The 19,107-nt window shown below is 39.1% G+C and overlaps 1 protein-coding gene across 2 annotated transcripts in view; it reads right to left on the bottom strand.

Annotated features, from left to right (window-relative positions):
• Positions 1–18,890, bottom strand: part of CNIH3 (cornichon family AMPA receptor auxiliary protein 3) — a gene marked incomplete at both ends in the record, with an annotated part of 42,039 nt that extends 23,149 nt beyond the window's left edge. For both annotated transcript variants that reach the window (XM_082756152.1, XM_082756153.1), the window contains one exon: positions 18,810–18,890. In XM_082756152.1, coding sequence (XP_082612278.1) covers positions 18,810–18,890 — 81 coding nt within the window. The remainder of the gene's footprint in view (positions 1–18,809) is intronic.
• Between the last annotated feature and the right edge of the window lie 217 nt (positions 18,891–19,107).

Here is a 19,107-nt window from a genome sequence, read left to right as displayed (position 1 = left end):
CATTACTGTAAAAAGGGGACAGAGACTGAATGAGCAATGGATGCTGATTTACCTTTTGACTTGTATAATTTTCTCTATGATCCCACACTTCAAAACTTCAAAACATCACAGGAAGTTTGTTCTTCCGCTGCCTAGCTGCACTTCTTTCTGTTGATAGAAATGTACTTGTGGGTGTTACCCAACTAATAGAACCAAAGGTCTATAAAATTAATGGTAGCATTCTCTGGTGATTCACACCATCTGGAAATCTCATAGCTACAACTGTAAATCAACAAGGAGTTTGCCCAGTTTAAGCACGCACTCAACAGATGAGATTGTGATGACATCGTATGTTTCAGTATACCTACAGCTGCAATGATATTTATAAAAATGTGCCTCCGTTACTTGCACTCTCTGTGCTCATCTCTCCAGACAACAGCTTTGGACGATGAAGTACATATGATTGAACCTGAATTTTGTTATCTTTCTATATTTATACACACGTCAGACTGAAAATGTTCACCTATTAATGGCAGGAATGGATTTATGACCTCTGAATTTGAAATCACTCAGCTCTTACAGAAATACATTTTAATTTAGAATGTGATATTTGGGGCTAGTGGGTAGGGTTGCTGTGTGTGTTTCAATTCAGTGACAGCAAAGAAGTGGGAAATTATTGCTTATTGGTATCTTAGAAAAGTTAAAATAAAACAGAACTTGATGACAACCACACTAACCACAGAACAGAACAGTAACACTTAACATATGCTTCCTTGCTACCACCCTGCCAATCCTACCCTAAAGAAACTGTCTTTGATGGCTTGTTCAAACAGTTTGTCTACCCCTCTGCTCTGCTTTCACAGCACCCGTACAGGCAGTTCCCAGGCTGTCTCTGAGTCAGCACATGGACAGCAAACAAACAGGTTTAGGAGCATGCTGTGCTTGTATTCATTTCATGCCTGCCCATCAACTGCTGTATAGACATATTTACAGTGTTGAACCTTAATCATGTTTAAACTATGTTGGTACAAGCTGGGTTGGATTTTGTTGACCAAAAGCAGCAACAGACAAAATGTATGAGTGTCAGACAGTTACCAGTGCAGAAAGAGATGAAATTGTCACTGTCTTGATCTCAATGTGCATGGGGAGCCTATAGGGAGATGCACAGAGTGGTGACATTGACAAAGTTATAAACTGAGAGAAAAACGCTTGCCACCCAATTCTTATCATGACATTAAATGAATCTGAACAAGAATTTCAGCTTTTTGGCAAGCAGCAGAATTGCATTGTGTTCAGGTTCATAAGTTCAGTCTATGACCCACTGGAAGAGCACAGAATTATTCACCATGCCTACAGTTTTACCTATAGTAAGCTCTATTTCAGCAAGCCAGACACTAAAGCTTATTGACTTTAAAATGCTGGAGTTGTGCAGTGTTACACATTAGAAAGCTATTCTCATACATTCCCCCCAGTAGACATCTTTTTGAGTGTAAAAAGATCTACAATAAATCAACAGTTCATTGCAAACAAAAACTTCAATATACGGGATATCCAAAACATATTATAGCACAGGTTCACTAATTACTAGTTACACACTCAGGGGTTGGGGAGCATACAACTGTATGTGACAATGAATATCAGTATAATATAAAGAGTTTAGAGAAAAAACTGCAGGACTGGAGGATTTAAGGCAGCAGAAAGCAAAACATAACCTAGTTTGACCAAGACATGGAAGTCAGAAACCATAAAAACTTCCAGGGAAATGTTTTAAGTCTACTCTAATCTCCTATTTCATAAAGAAAGAGCATCCATCAATGATTCTGCACAGTTGCATTTTATTGACTAGCACAAGCAACAGGATCCTCATTTTTAGTAAAAAGAAGTCTAAGGGTAAATATCTGAGTTTTCAAAATTACATATTTTCTCACGGTCAGAAGAACAAACATTTCCAATATTTCCAATAAACTAATCCTCAAAGAAATTCCAGACGTAAGGCAAAAAGAAAAATCTTGCTCCAAAATTAAACATTTGCTTTGAAATTTATTTTGGTTTTAGAAAAAATAGATTATATGGCATAATTCAATTTTCTATTGTATTTATTTTAAAGCAAGCACACTGCTTAGTAGAGACTGAAATCTTTTATCTTATTTTCTAGATTAAAGTATCTCATTTGTACTACACTGAAACAGCAATGATTGTAAATATTTTTAATTTATTACCACTTAATTCTCAAAACAGAATCCAGGAAAAAGTGGACATCCTGGGCCATCAAGTTCAACCCCCTACTTCTGCAGACACCACAATAAAATACTAGTGATAAATACACCAAGTTTATTTTAAAAACAGGGAGGAGGCATATGGTTTCTTCTTTCACTGTCCCTTTTGGAAGACCATTTCCAAATCTGCTGTGAAAGCTGGGAACCTTCTCCTAAATTAAATTTGTTCACAAATAACACAAACAGTTGCCAAGACTGCTTCATTACAACAGCTACTTAGTAAAATGAGAAAGTTTTATTTTGAAGGAACTCACATCAAAATTGGCATGATTCCAAAGACATTGCTCTTCAATTCAGCAGAAAACTCCATCCCAGCTCATGCTAGCTGACATTCATACAAACCCACTCATATGCATGCAAATCTTGTGCATTACAGTACTTGCACAAGAATAAGAATTAATAACAAAGCTAAATGACATTGGCACTGTGTCTCTACTTCAAGTTTCTCCTTAAATGAATGAATTAACTCTTGGATACCTGGAGCTTTTTGTCCTGACACCTGCCTGATAGAAACTAAATTTAATCAATCAAAAGTCAAAACCTCTTTCTTGACAAATTTCTGCAAGAGCCTTTATACAAAAGTTACATGTCTAATTATCCCCATATTATTAACCCTTCACTTCTAGGAGCAATGATAAGAAGGAAGGCCCTTATGAACAAGAGAAAAGGGCCATGAACTGTGTGGTAGCACAATAACGAGTGGCAGAGAAATTTAAAATGTTGAAATAAAGTTCCTTTTTCAGGCTTCACATGGCTATCCAGTAGGCTAAGCACTCTCTGAGTGAAGGGAAATCACACTCTCCCATTGCTGATGTAAGTGGGGACTGACTCCAAAAATAACTGTGTCTATGGCTGAATCCCAAGAAGAAATGTCCCTAACAGAGAAGCACGGCAAGAATTTAATCTGAAGATGCCTCATAAGGCAGAGAAATCCACCTTGCAAGTCAAGCTGTGGCAAAAAAAAAAAAAGACAAGAAAAGCTGCTCCTTGATACACATATGACTGCATCTTAGAATCATAGAATCATACAGGTTTGATTCTCTAGAGATCTTAGAAAAAGACCTCTAGGATCAAGTCCAACCTAGCACATCCAGGTCTACCACTAAACCATGCCTCTTAGCACAGCACCTACATGTCCTTTGAATACTTCCAGGGATGGTGACTCAACTACTTCCCTGGGCAGCCTGTTCCAGTGTCTCACAACCCCTACAGTGAACAAATTTTTCCTGATAGCCAACCTAAACCTCCCCTGGAGCAACTTGAGGCCATTTCCTCCAGTCCTATCACTTGTTGCTTGGAAGAAGAGACCAACCTCCAGCTTGATACAACCTCCTTTGAGGTAGTTGTAGAGAGCAATAAGGTCTCCCCTGAGCCACATTATTTCTGAACCAAGCCAAGATGCCACTGGCCTTCTTGGCCACCTGGGCACACTGCCGGCTCACATTCAGGTGAGCATCAACCAGCACCCCCAGATCCTTTTCCTCTGCACAGCTTTCCAGCCATTCTGCCCCAAGCCTGTAGTGCTGCATGGGGTTGTTGTGCCCCAGGTGCACGACCCAGCACTTGGCCTTGTTAAAATTCATACAGTTGGCCTCAGCCCATCATTCCAACCTATCCAGATCCCTCTGCAGAGCCCTCCTGCCCTTGAGCAGATCAAAACTCCTGCCCAGCTTGGCGTTGATCTTAACAGCTTTAGTTTGATTAGAAACTGCTTGAGCGGAGAGACCTGATGCAGACCTGCTTTCTATCCCTGTATCAAACCACATTGCAGGAATTTACATATGGCAAGTGCAGGAACAGTCTCAAAAGTCAGTGTAGCTTTTGAATTAGTAAAAGAATTAAATACATTATTTAGAAACTGGAAAGAGTTTTATATTGACATATAACACCACTGCTATTTATGGACTTCACTATCCCTTATTTAAGGATAAAGACACCCAAAGATAAGATGAAATCTGATTCTTTAGACAGAAACTCAGATTCAGGAGAACAGGGAAAGCTCCACAAGCCAAATGCCTACACTATTTGTACTTCAGGGTTTGTACTTCAGACAAGGAACCTAGTAATGGAGTTAATAAATATTGCCTTCCTAGTTTGTAGAACAAGCTTTCAGAGTACAGCTTTAGCTGCCAGTGTCAGGCACAAACAATGCATCACCTGTGTCTTTTTGCAGTAGGCAGAATTCTACAAAATCTGTGCAAGTTTAAACATGTACACCTTGAAAATGTAGTAGATATATTCAGGAAAAAAAAAAAAAAAGAAAAAAAGAAAAAAAAAAAAAGATTGTTAAGCTTAGATATTACTAATGTTGTAATTTTACATGGATATATTATCCAAATAGGTGACATATAACTTCAAATTGCATGTTAGTACCAAAGAATAAACCTTTAATACTTGCTTATCCGTGACAACCTTTCCTTTATTTGACTGTTTTTAACTGCTTATCTCTGAAGCACAGCAAGAGCTCTCAGATTTGTAACAGCGCTTCCCCGTTAGCCATATGGGCATTTCAGTCAATGTCTCAATATTATCTCATATGATTTAGTTCCCTGCCTTTCCCTGTATGATCTCAGCTACAAACCCACCTGCTATTTTAAGTTGCCATATTGGCACACATCTGCATCTTAATTTTATTTAAAGTGAGTTTTATATCTCTCTGGAAGTTGCAATTACATGATCAATGAAGCAAGGACAGGACATAAAGCAAAATAATTTGTAGTGATCTTTGCATTGTCAAGTATAATTTTAGTGGAAACCACCTTCCTGACTTTCAGTTATTATGAAGAGCTTTTCTCACCTTTAATAGAGAGTGACAGAATGCAGTTTCTTAAAATGATTATTCAAAATTGCGTGAATGGATGGGTAATGTGTCACAAAAGTCAAATAGTTTTATCTTTTTTTTTCTTCATATTTTATTCTTTGCTTGTTAAAGAATTTGCTTATTTTATTCTTTGCTTGTTTCTTTTGTTAAATATCAATATCTTAAAAAAAAAAAAAAAAAGCTCAAATCTTAGTTTTCATCATATCTGCCCATGTAACTCAGTAGCTTCCCAGACTACTCCATCTGAAATGTTGGTTTTAATGAGAATCTTAATGCTCCAGCCAAGCAGAGTGCAGAGAGGAAAGTGAGATGAAAGGAAATCCTTTCTTCTTATACCTCTCCCCCAAAACATTTATTTTTCTGAATGTTAAACTTATTGATTCACCACATTTATCAGTAAAAATAAATGATAATAATTAATAATCCTTTGCAGTTGTAAATCTTCCTGCAAGGCGGTGAAGGCCTTAAATGCTAGGAAAGTATCATTTCCATTTTTAATACAAGGGGAAAAATGAAACTTGGAAATTACATGATTTACAGAAACAATGGCAGAAGAAACAGAGCCTCCAGATTTCTGCACTACATCAAATGATTGGGGAAACAAAGAATACTGTCAGTGGACTAATAACATATGAGCAGTGAAACTATGCATTTCTGGCTGATTATTATACTGTCATTCATCTCTATAGCACTGTATTGCTCTAAGCAGTGCCTTTCTAGATTAAGATTGCAAAGGGTTTTAAATCACTCAAGGGTGGAAAATTGTTCTATTCGTCAGATTTAACAGTAATAATCGTATGGCATTTCTTTGCTCTACTTAACTTGAATTTCATATGCTGCTACTATTAAACAACTCTCCATGCAGAAATCTGAACACATTGCTATTGCAAACAAAGCTCTTGTGGCTCTATCCAGGGCTGCACAAATAAAAACTGAGCAAACAGTTTTCATCTTTTTATTGAAATGTCATTAGTAAGGCAGTATTACATTTAGGCCAATACAATTTGAACTATTTAAGGTCTAACTGGATGTTTAAGATAACAGTCATTAAAATCTTACTGCAACTTCTGAAGTATTTAAGCCATATCCTAAGCCTTTTCCAATAGAAATTCCTACATGTAAAATTAAAAACATGCACTCTCTATTCCACAAACACAACTCAAAAGGCTTTCCCATCTACCTATGGAAACGTAGAGACATGATTATAGTATTGTAGTGGGTTTATGTGGCAAGGTTTTGGTAGCAGGGGTCTTCATGGGTGGTTTCAGTGAGAAGAATCCAGAAGCTGCCCCATGGTAGATAAGAGCCAGTTTCAGCTGGCTCCAAAGGAACCCACTACTGCCCAGAGCTGAACCGATATGGGATGTTGTTTGCACCTCTGTGAGAACACACTTAAGAAAGGGAAAAAAAACTGCTGCACAACAGCAGCTGGGAGAGAGGAGTGAGAACCACCCTGCAGACCCCCAGGTCAGTGCAGCAGGAGGGCAGGAGGTGCTCCAGGCAGGCAGCAGCAGTTCCCCTGCAGGATGTGGAGAGGTCCCTGGTGGAGCAGGCTGTCCCCCTGCAGCCCATAGGCCCCACATGGAGCAGATCTCCACGCTGCAGCCCCCCCATGGGTGGAGGAGCCCCCAGTGGAGCAGGTGGATGTGGCCTGGAGGAGGCTGCGGCCCATGGAGAGCCCCTGCAGGAGCAGGCCCCGGGCTGGAGCTGCAGCCCGTGGAGGAGCAAGGATCTGGAGGGAGCTGCCGCCCACCCGTGGGGGACCCGTGCTGGAACAGTTTGCTCATGTGGTACAGAGCCATGTGGGAGCAGTGCTTGAAGAGAAGCAGTCCACATAGGATCAGTTTGGAAAGGACGGCATCCCATGCGAAGGAACCCACATGGAGCAGGGGCAGAGAGGGACCATGAAGGAGTGGCGGAGATGAAGCGTCAGGGACCAACCACAGCCTCCATTCCTGGTTCCCCTGTGCTACTTATGGGGAGGGCACAGAAAAGAGTGGATGGGACGGATGGTGTTTTTAGTTTTGTTGTTGTTGTTTCTCACTTACCTAGCTTGTTAGTAATAGGTAATAGATTTCATTAATCTCCCTATGCTGAGTCTGTTTTGCCCTTCACAATAATTGTTGAGTGATCTCCCTGCCCTTATCTCAACCCTTGAGCCTTTTTCATCATATTTTTCTCCCTTTTTCCCTTTGAGGAGGGGGAGCAAGAGAGCAGTTGTGGTGGAACTCAGCTGCCCACCTAAGTAAAAACCACCACAACTACGCTAATTAAATATTGATAAAAATCCGTAGAAGGCTCTCCTGCCAAGAGCACATGCACAAATATCCCGGTCTGCATTTGTATAGTCACACCACTGTATTCCCCTGCACAAACAAAAACTATGTGGATGGACAAAAACTAGAAACCATATAGATGGACAAAAGTAATAGCATTGTTTCAGTGATGGCAAGTCACATTTCCAAGCATGCAGAGAGGTGCAGAGAAACCACTAAGAATAATCATTGGGCAGTCACCTGAAAGTCCATGTATTAGTACAAGAAAGAAAAACTCCATGTTGTAAGAAAGACAGAAATTTATCTTCAGGAATACAAGCATACTGTGCAGAGTTTTGAGTACTTTGAATGGAAAGTTACTATCTCAGTGCATTACTGGTTATTATAATGGCAACCCTGCAGACAACAATTTGAAAAAGTAAACCTCGTTTCTGAATGTTAAGAATACATTTGTTGTTATTAGTTTTGACAAAACCACCGAGAGAAAAAACAAACAAACAAAAAAAAAAAAACACTCAGCAGCTGCAAAATTCTGTTGGGAACACGATGTTCCCAGAAGGATGATTTGATAAGCATCTATTGACAGATTTCTACAACTGCTATGAAATGTTTTTAAATCACCTCATTCAACTGCAAGGAGAAACAGTTTTACTAACAACAAGATTCTGGACACAGATTTGACTTTCTCATCACAATCACTGAAATATGTTACCCTGCTATCCTGAAACTGAGATGCGTCAACCCTCTCACATTCAGGAAAGAGAAAGACGTTCCACCTATTCCCCACTGACAGAGTTCAGAGATTACCTGTGCTTGTATCACAATTGTAAATCCACTCCCTTACTTTCAGTCTAGACCAGCTGAAACTCAGACAGGAAAAAACAAAAAACAAAAACAAACAAACAAAAAAGAAAAAAAGAAAAAAACCAGCTTTGTGCAGATAAACTGCAGTTCGTTAAGAGGAGAAAGACAAGCAAGCAAGCTGTACAGGAGAGATGATGCTAATACAGCTGTACAGAGCCTGTTTCTGAATAGGCTAATAGTTTTGCTCCCTGCAGCTAGTACACGTTTCAAAACAGACCTCAAGTGGAGGAGGAATTTTTAAGGTGAAGAGTGCCATGTTTCCCCCACCCCCTCTATGATTTCAGTATTTTGTCACAATTCATTTACTTTAAAACTTTGGTACTGCTTTTAGTACAGTGAAACAGAAAGCCTAAGGAAAAAAAAAAAGTTCAAAAAGCAGCAGTATTCTGTGAATGAAACTCAACACTTGACATTTTTAAGGGACAAAAAATATTGTTAATAATATTAAGCAAAAAATAAAAAATAAAAAATAAAAAATAAATCCATTAGTTTCAAAACTGATCAATACAGCACATTCTTCTGAGAAGAAAAAAAAAAAAAAAGTTTACATGTATTTTACCTGGAAACGTATTATTTAAGTTTAACAGACATGTTAAAGTCACAAGGCTCTGCTTCATAAATTATTCTTGAAAGGAACTGAAGCACATTTTCTATTAGTTACCAGCACAAAGCTGATAATCACAAAGCTAGGAATAAACAGGATGTCTCTGCAGAATAATTTTAGGGAAAGGGTAGTAAACAGATGGAAAAATACACCAGAATACATACGATTAGAAAAAATATTTGTTGCAAAGAAGGAGGTAAGAGAATGAGATCAAAAGACAAGATTTTTTTTTTCAATATGAGTAAGATAAATGTAATAAATGAGAGACTTGTGAGTTGGCTACTGCTGTCTCTACCAAGTTTCCAATCTTATCATCCCACTCCAATGTATTGTATTACTTAACTTTCAAGGATTCATATATATGGTTATAAATCATCATGTTGAGATTTTTGTTTTCTTACACGCACTCTTTTTCAGGTCAATTTTCTCCTCAACGGTGTCAATTTATTGTGCAAAAACTGTTGTTTGGGAGAAGTATCTTCCCCCACTCCTTATGTTGAGTTCTCTTGCATTTCCTCACAGGTTTCATATTGCTGCTGCTACCTCTTTTCCCTCTGTCATGTTCTCCATTCTCACCAGCAATGGTTTATGTACATTCACCAAAACCCACAAAATGCATTTTTCATGTTCTGTCGCTAATAAATCTGTTCAAGCATGTCATGTATTACACCATACCCACACAGAAGACTCATTACACAGGCTGCCCAAAAATGTCCACCATCTGAATTCAACCATACCTTCTGGATTCAGTCAGCCTTCTCTTCTCTTCTCAAATAATTGTTCCCCAAGCAAGAATTTTGCATTTTCAATCATCCTTCTTTTTGTCCCTTACTCATACACACACCATCTTTTGAGCTTTCCTTCATCTTTCTCCCTTGAGTCCTACTTCCCTTAGTCCCACTTTCCCTCTTCCCACACCATTCTTCTTAACCGTTACCTACTCAACCATGGCGTCCTACCAATTCTGTCTCAGAAAGAAGCCTATTACAGGGTAGCAGGCAGAAGTGCTGATGATCTGCATTCCCTGCCTCCAAATGGCACAGAAGAAGCCCAGCTGGACCACCAAGAGGCAGGACAAGAGAATAGGAGGTTTTCGAGCAGGTGGCATCAGGCAGGAATGACCAGGTTCGAGATCTCCACAGATTTTCTTTCCCATAAAGAGGCCAGGCAGAACCTAAAGGAAGTAACTCTGAAGCCCAGACACACACACCAGACACGTTTGTGTTTGAAGAAATAAGGCATGGGGAAGGGATGCAGTAGTAATGCACTTGTTTTTGCAGAAATAAGGTAAGGGGAAGGGATACAGCAGCCAGTAAGAAGGATCAAGCTTTTAGAGTAAAATAATCAAACAGCAACACTATTATCTTGCCTCATCTGTTCACATACCTTCCTGTGACACTGACTAGTTTAATTATAAGAGCATGAGTAAGGATAAGGACAGATTTTAGCATAGATCCAAACACACCTGCCACTTAAAAAAAAAAAATCAACAAATCAGATTTCTAAAGGATCTAATAGTGTTTAGGTAATAGCAGACCAACTCTGAAGCACATGTTTTTGATTAATTTTTGGTTGAATTGATCTTCATGGAGTCTTCATTATGCTTCCTTATAAATACCCGTTCTGTGAATGTACAAGGCAGTTTATATTTACATGGTGATACAAATAACTTTAGCAAGAACTCTTAACAGGATAAAATAATAATGCAACAGAAGATTGACTAAACAATCAAACACTTGAAACAGTGACTCACAGCATAAAGATGGCTGGCATTTAAATGCATTCAAAAATCAAATGTCATTACAACAAAAAAATGGCACTTTATCAACAATACCTGGCATTTGCACAGCAACTGTTATCGGATAATTACAAAGACTATAACTTACTAATTCCCACCATTTTACTGTAGATCTTCTGTTATTGGACTCCAGTTACTCCCATGATGTGCTTAGTTTTCCAGCTGTATTAAAAAAATAAAATAAAATCTAGCTCTGATAGTAAGAATATGACACAGCCTCCAAAAGCTTAGAAATAAGAAAGGACCCACAAACAATGCAAAAGTATTTTATGATCTATTGCATAAGTGAGGAGCTCCAGGCAAAGTTCTATGGAACAACTCCTTGACAGCATCATTTTTTCATCACCTCTGTGTTCTGCTTCATGTGCTCACTTTATCAAAATGGTAGGTGCAAGTTCAGCAGTCCTTCAGAATCTTAAAGAGAAAGCCTGTTTCCATTATAAATGTTTTGTGATCTTCCAGTGCCTTTTAATATAACTTTTTACAACATTCCTAAAATAAATCCTTGCACAAAAAGTTACTTGTACAGTAACTTTTTTTTTTTTTTTCAATGGGAAGTGAAGAAAAGAGACCCTTGTCCTGTCACGACAAGGTACATTGATGTTCCTTTGAGTTTATGTGGGCACACAATGAAACACTAAGCAAGATGGAGATGCTGTGTCCCCGCAAAATATTTTATACCCAGACAGGAGAGACAGGGAAAGGATAGGCAGATTACAAGGTGAAAAACTGGCTACGCCATCAGGCTGAAAGGGTAGTGGTCTCAGGTTTGAAGTCTGCCATTAGGGCTGCCCAGTTAGGAGCTACTGGGGGATCAATACTGCAGCAAGTCTTGTTTGACATCTTCACCGATGACTTGGAAAATGAGACAGATGGAGTAAATTTGCAGGGGACACCACACTGGGGGGATCAGTTGACATACTGGAGGCTATGGCTGCCATTCAGAGTGGCCTTGACAAGCTGGAAGAATGGGCCAGTGAAAGCCTCATGATGGTCAACCAAGGCAACTGCAAAGTCCTGTTCCTGGGACACACTGTCCACACATAACATTGCAGCCTGCCAGCAACTCAGCAGAAAAGGATCTGGCCTTTCTGGTGGACAAAAGAATGTTGGGTGCACAAGGAGAGACTGAGGGAAGTGGTTTTGGCTGTGGGGTGGGAGATCAAATTACTGTATTCATTTTCTCGGGGTGGGTTTGACAGAAGTCAGCACAAAGGTTTTCTCAGGGGGGTGCACCATGAGACCAAGAGACAAAGTCAGAAGTTGCACCCATAGAAGTGCCAACTGTGTATAATAAAATCTATGTTCACAGTGAGAGTGGTCAAGTACTGGAACAGGCTCCTGGAGAAGCTGCAGAGTCTCTGTCTGCAGAGGAACTCACAACTCAACCAGGCAAGGACTTGAGCAGCCTGGCCTAACTTTGAAATTAGGCCTGCCTTGAAGAAGAGATGTGACTAGGTGATTTCCTAAGTCTCTCCCAATCTAAATCTTTTTATGAACTTGGTATTGTTTCCTTGAACAGGAAGGAGACATTTCTGAAGGTGTAATTATTACCTAAGGAACACAGGAACCATCCTGTTAAAATTGCATCTTGCTCTCTGAAAAGCATCATGGCCACAAACAAAAAAATAGTAATAATAATAAAATGGAATTTCCAACTGTAAAACACTGGAACAAGTTGATCTTGTAAATAAAATACTATTTGATGTCTGCTTTTGCCTCATGAACAGACTCTGTCCTGTGACTTTAGGTGACTACCCCTTTGAAGAACGGCAATAATAACAACAGTACTTACTTGTTTCATATTGGAAAGACTCTTTGTTTCCACAGAAAGTGGATGTGTTTTCAAAACCACCAACCTACAAACCAGTAAGTCCCTCAGCATCCCCTAATTTTAATTTCTGTGAGACAGAGTTTGCTTGCCTGGCGGAGTCACTGCTAGCTGTCAGCAACAACACTGATTATAAATGAACTGCATGTCAGAGACACTGAAGAAGAGGAATGGGTCAAAGAGATACCTAGATTCTCATTCTCTGCTCAGCTTCCTCCTCTTCTTTCTGAAAAACATTCTGATAGAAGGGCGTTCATGCTGGGAGGGGTGAAGGGGGCAAGGGAAGCAACTCAGCCAGAAGTCTGAATGTTGAATTTTAAGGGTGATTGAACATAGTATTTGGTGACTGAATATACAAATGTATGTAATAAAAGCTAAAACCTCATGCCTCAGACTCAATCAAGAGAGTGGCATTCACAGTCTAATGAAATATGACAGCTATATTGCCATGCTTATCAACAAACGTAGCAGTTGAAAAAAGCACTACAAATAGATTATTTGCCAATTTTGAGATAAAATCCCTTTAGTAAGTAGATTTTCCAACTAACCTTATGATTAACAAAAACAAACAAACAAACAAACAAACAAAAATATTGGATATGTGACAACCAAATAACATTGAAACAGTTCTCTGCACATTGCTGAAGGAGGGAGACACAAGACTCCACAGAGTAATTTATTGTACGTTGATAACAGTGTCACTGTGACTTGTGAAGCATCTGGAGTTACAACCAGTGGCAACCATTTACAATGTAAAACCCTTCTCCAAATAAATCTCATCATGACAATTCCAATATATAGAGAGATCCATTTTAATCTTTTTACAGCTTTTAAATCTGTGGCACAGCCAAAGACTTACACCATTTTTTAATTAATACTTAAGCATGACAAGGCAACTAAACTGAAATATATTTACTTTTCAATACATAAAGTATATTTTGTTAAGTAGCCTAAGCTGCCTGGCCTGGTATCTGTCTGTCAGCATTAATGTGACTAACTTCTGAAAGCAAAGTGTACGGGAGCTGTCAAGCTACGTTATAGCCAGACACATCAGACTTACTCCTTAAGCTGTCATGACTATGAAACCTTCAGGGACAATGTGCTCAGTCGCTTAGAGAAGAAAAATTCTTCCAGAAATATGTATAACATAACAACAGTGTTTGTGTTCCTGCTCCTCAAACCTTAATTTCATTCTATTTTTAATCACATAATTATCCAATATTCTCAGAAAACTGAATTAATGACTCATTAAAGTACAGAACTGAACTTCAATGACTGAAAGAATATTCAAGCTCAACCAAGTCTGTAAGGAAATTACTTTCTTTTCAAGGCAGGCTCTAAAGGATTGTATGGAGAAATTGAGCTGACCAGCAGCCTTTGCTGAAGAGAAGTACAGGTTCAAGTGAGCTTACAGCTCTTTTTACTGGACTCTGATAGAACAGCCAGCTATCCTCCAAACCACAGTTACAGATAAACTAAGCTACTGATACACAGAGAAAACTGATAGACTAGCCACCAGTTTGTGGCCAAAGTGCTTTGCTCAAGTGAATTTGCCATCAGCACAAGCCTTAAATAATTATCTTGTGTGCTTTTGACTTACCTTTAAAACTAAGGTTAAACAATTTATCAAAAATTAGCCTAACAATTTTATGAGGAAGCCTAAGTGAGACGGGTACTGAATATTCACCAAATTCCATTTATGTAACTCTTGGAGAGCTTTCAAATTTTTCTACCTACACTACCTCAAATTGAATACTGATAAAATACAGTCCACATCAGCAGGACCATAGTGAAAAATAGCAGAAGTGGCAAGGTCTTCTACGTACATAGCACCTTATGTTGGAAAGCAAAGACATTTTAGGAATATATTTGATAAGGTGTCATGCAGTACTTGGAGTTCAGTTCTATTATCCACACTTAGTAGATGAGAAACAATGAACAGAAAATTTAAGCCATCTGCTAAACATAACAAACAAAGCAAATAGAGGAAACAGCACACCACATAGTTTCTAAAGGCTTCCTTCCTTGGTATTCTCAAAAAAAGTAGCTAATTAGAAACTAAAAGTCCATCTTAGCCTACAACACTTTTTTTCAGTCACTGCCTCCCACTGGTTTTAAATAGAACTGTGATCTGGTAACTGTTAATTCAGGCCAGTGTCATATGAAGGTAGTTTATCAGCATTAACACTGTCCCCAAACTCTGAAAGGATAAATACAGCAAAAAATATATACTCTGCTATTTTATTCTTATTATTACATTTAGGTAACTACCACAGATTTCAGCTCATATTACTCTTGCCATGACACATTTTTTTCTAGAATCAATTGAATTCACAACTATATTGAAGAACTGCATAAGCCCAGCTGATGTGGTACAACTCCTTACACCAGCACCATTCATTTTTTCTCTGGCCCAATACTCCTAATGCTTACTGGCAATCCTTAAGTATTACTGGTTATTAAGCAATTGCACACATTCACAGATACACTGGTATTAGTTCAAAGAGATGGTCCACCATTTGAATTAATTTTTCAGACAGTAATGTCCTTGCTACTTTGTTTTGTTGTGGTGTTATAAAATGGAACACTTTGAAAAGCTCTTTTCATAAAACTTTTCTTAAAATAACAAATCTCAAAGCAGTTCATTTCATCTTAAAATACAAAGAAAGGGAAGGACTGTCTTTCATGTAGTCAGATTACCCCCAAAACAAAGTATTTGTAGAGAAAAATAGTACGTCATATATTAAGCATGTCATATATTAAATGACAACACATAAACCAGAATTTGGTCACTTTCAGTCAACTTCAGTTCAGACATAATTGAAATCAATGGAGCCATACTAGAAAAGAACTTGGTATGTCAAATCTTACTGGGAGTTCAAAAAGACCTGACATGGCTCACTTAAATGTTAACAGGAAGCTAAATCTTAGTTAAAATAGTTTAGGAATTGAGTAAACCAGCTTATATAATTAAAATGCTGTTTATAAAGAACAAGGAGAATAGCTGACGATAGCAAAACAAAGTGTCTATGATATTTAGTAAGAAGACCATACGCTCTGTTTTTGAGTTTATAGCACGATCAGATGCAGATATAAAATTATGCAGTTGACAGACCAAATCCTGCTGTTAGCTGTACCACGCAACCCCACCAAAATATGCTCAGCTGTATTAGTCCAACAGAGAGGACACCTTGGTCAATATACATGTAGATGATACCACAGCTAGTAATGCAAATAAAGTGCTATCAAAAGTTTATGTCTGAAACAGCTTACAGTCACATGCAGTATCTCTATGTGTGTATATGTGTATATATATATATATATATATTTTTTTTTTCCCCATAAGATATTTACTCACTGAAGTTTTCTTAACATTTTGATGCTAACTTCTTTTGAAGACAAATCTCATTTAGCTGATACACATTTGGCAAATACTGCTTCAAGTAAAATCAACTTTACTAAACTGTGTACCTATGAGAACTCAAACACACTCAACACATTGAGACATCAGATGAAAAAGTTTTATTAAATTTAGAAACATCTAATTCATAGAGTTATGCAAAGTTTACTCCAAACACTAGAAACAGCCCATATAGTGTTTGAAACAGCCTATGTAATTCTGTAATGGGAATATGAGGCTTTATTCAATTCCACAGGATTGTTAGAAGAAACCAAGCAGAAGGATCACCATTCTCTACTAAATTCTCTAGTACTTTTCCACAACAGTGACACAAAAGTATACATTTCTACATAATGTTTTTAGTGTTGTGTCATTACAGATGGAGGTAATGTGGTCATTGAACAATCTAAACGTTTAAGAAATTCCCATACCACAGAAGTTTTTATTAAACCTATTACATCTATAGTAATGAAAACTATCACTCCTATAAAATCCACCTGGCTACTGAGTAGGAAGAAAATGAGATTTTGTTTGAGCCACTGTTAATTCATTCCATATAACTGCCCAAATTTCAGTCAGATTCTGGTCCAAACAACATGAAGTCCAAATGTTGCATTTTATACTCGTCCTTTAAAATAGCTTACAAAATGTAAATGCAAGTTCAGCCTTAGGACCCTGTAATTTTTCAATGTGATGAGATGCTCAGATTAATCAGCACTTTGTTCTTAGTAACAAAACATCAAAAGGAACAAGAAAAAAAGCATTGTAGCAGAAAAATGTAATATTTAAAATCCTCTGCTGCCCTTATAAGAAACTACTTAGAATGTGTCAACTGTCCCTTGCAAATATATTACAGCAAAAAATAAAGATGAAAATCTGGTTGCAGGGAAGGAGTAGGAGTTTTGTTTCTTGGGAAGATTTTCACAATGAGATGTTTAAGGTAAAAGAAACTCCTATGACTCAATACATAAGCTACATGTCAGACTACATTTAAGAAGAAATCAGGAAGCAAATTATAACAGTTCTTAGAGAAAGGACGATAGAAATTGTTTTGTAATCGGTATGCTTCAAAATTTGTTCTGGCAGGGTGTTCCATCTGTTATTCTATGACCTTCACACAAACCATGCACTTCAATAGGATTATCTATTTATAACAGAAGTACCAATTCTTGCTCTATTACAGTAGAATGGTGTTTCCAGCCATTTTCAATTTCAATCCCTCAATAATTTTACAATGGATGTGAGAAACAGGTGCCATACACATAAGCCTATTGACAAAGGGTTTTTCTTTTCTTCTTTGCTTCTTACATATCTCTATAAATAATGGATTGCTCTCCATGGGTTTACAGACTGAAAGTTGAAAAATGTTTCACTAAATTTGCAGTGACTACACTGACTTATGTGTGGAAAAGTAATTTGCACCATTTGCTAGACATACTGTATGTCTTCAGCCAACAACAACTTCAGTCCAGGAAAAAGACAACTACTGAAACACAGTAGCAGACTTCAAATATATAAAAAATTATAAAATTGTGGTAGTGATTACAGAAATACCAGTGCAATTTGTAGAAAGAGATTCAGCAAACACTTAGAAAACACTACTTAACTCTAATTGGTTTGAAGAATCTGCAGAATTATCCCTTTGGGAGACCTTATGGTTTGGGGAAAAGGAAAGAAGGAAACATGAGTAATCATCTAAATTGTACTACCCCTTTTTTTCTGAAGAGTGGGAGTACAGTAGCTGACTCCTAGAGATCCTTTTCAGTCTTTGCAGTACACGACATCACCATCGCCTTTTTTGTCATTTCATTAATAAGAAAAATTTTGTAACTGCACCATTAACTGTTCAGAACAATTAGATTTCAAAGAATCCTCTCAGCTGACTGCTTCCTACCTCTAACGTGCTTACATACAGCTAAGCTAGCAGCTTTACTCATGTTATAAGAAAAATACGTTCTCTATCTCCCTTGCTTGTTAGTTAGAGGAGGTTTTGTTTTGTTTTGTTTTTTAATCTTATTCTATCAGGTACCTGCAAAGGCATTCACAGAATCACAGAATGGTTTGGGTTGGAAGGGACCTTAAAGATCATCCAGTTCCAACCCCCTGCCATGGGCAGGGATGACACCCACTAGATCAGGTTGCTCAAAGTGCCATCCAACCTGGACTGGTTGAGCTCTGTTTCAGCTTATCCTGCTCCAGCCTGAACGTTTACTGCACTAAGTTCTCTGTGTGATATAAAAAGACGTACAAGCTATAGTGTAAATAATTTCACACTACGTAACAACATAAAAGAATTTCAAATTATGCATATGGATAATTTCATCATTGTGGAAAACCATATTTTAAGTTACACACTTAGTCCTATCACAGCCCCCCTGCATACAGCAGGGAGTGAACACCACCACTTTCAAGTGAAATTGGTGAAGAAGGAATCGAAACACCAGCTCACGCATCACAACGACTGATGAAGTTTCAACTTCAAAAGTGATGCTTAAGAAAGTTGTTGGTGTAGCACTTATTGAAGGAAAGATCAGCATCACCAGATATGTGGAGGCTTCTCCTTGACAGTGCTCGGCTCCTGGACAACAAAAGCCACGTCCCTCGGAGAGCTGTGGTGTTAACAGGGTTGATGCTGGGTGCACGGCTGCCTTTATGCCAAGGAAAGTCAACGGCGTAGAAGTTCTCCACACGCACAGCGCTACCACGGCGCTCAGGGTGCGAGCCCTTCCCAGAGGCACAAACAAGCGCGTTCTTCACAAGCTATCGCGGAAGCACTTCCCTTGATTTACGTTTGTGAAAACTTAACGGGATGCAGATATACGTGTACATAGCCCCACGGCGCTCTCGGGGGCCCAGCCCACGCCGCAGCCCCCTGCCCCTGCTCCCGCTCCGCCTGTCAGGGACCCCGACGGCCCCCCCGGGGCTGGGGCCGCTGCTGGCGGCCCCCGCCGGGTACTCACATGCCAGATGGCGAAGAAGATGAGGGCGGCGCAGAGGACCAGCGACAGCATGTAGCAGAAAGCGGCGAAGGTGAAGGCCATGGCGGGGAGCCGGCACGGGGGAGCCGCGACCCCCGAGTCCCCGGGGGGCAGACGGGCGTCCGCGCCCCCGCCGCCGGCCGGGCGGAGTTCGCCGCCCTCGGACAGCACAAGGGAGGGGATGCTCGGCCCCAGGACAAAGAGCTCCGGGAGGCTCCGCTCCTCCGAGCCCGTCCCGCCTCCCGCAGCGCCGTGCCCGGCCTCCGCCCGCCCCCTCCAC

This window comes from Aythya marila (assembly GCF_965140915.1).
Source record: "Aythya marila genome assembly, chromosome: 3".
Classification (NCBI taxonomy): Eukaryota; Metazoa; Chordata; class Aves; order Anseriformes; family Anatidae; genus Aythya; species Aythya marila.
This window is presented reverse-complemented; position numbering and strand designations above follow the sequence as displayed.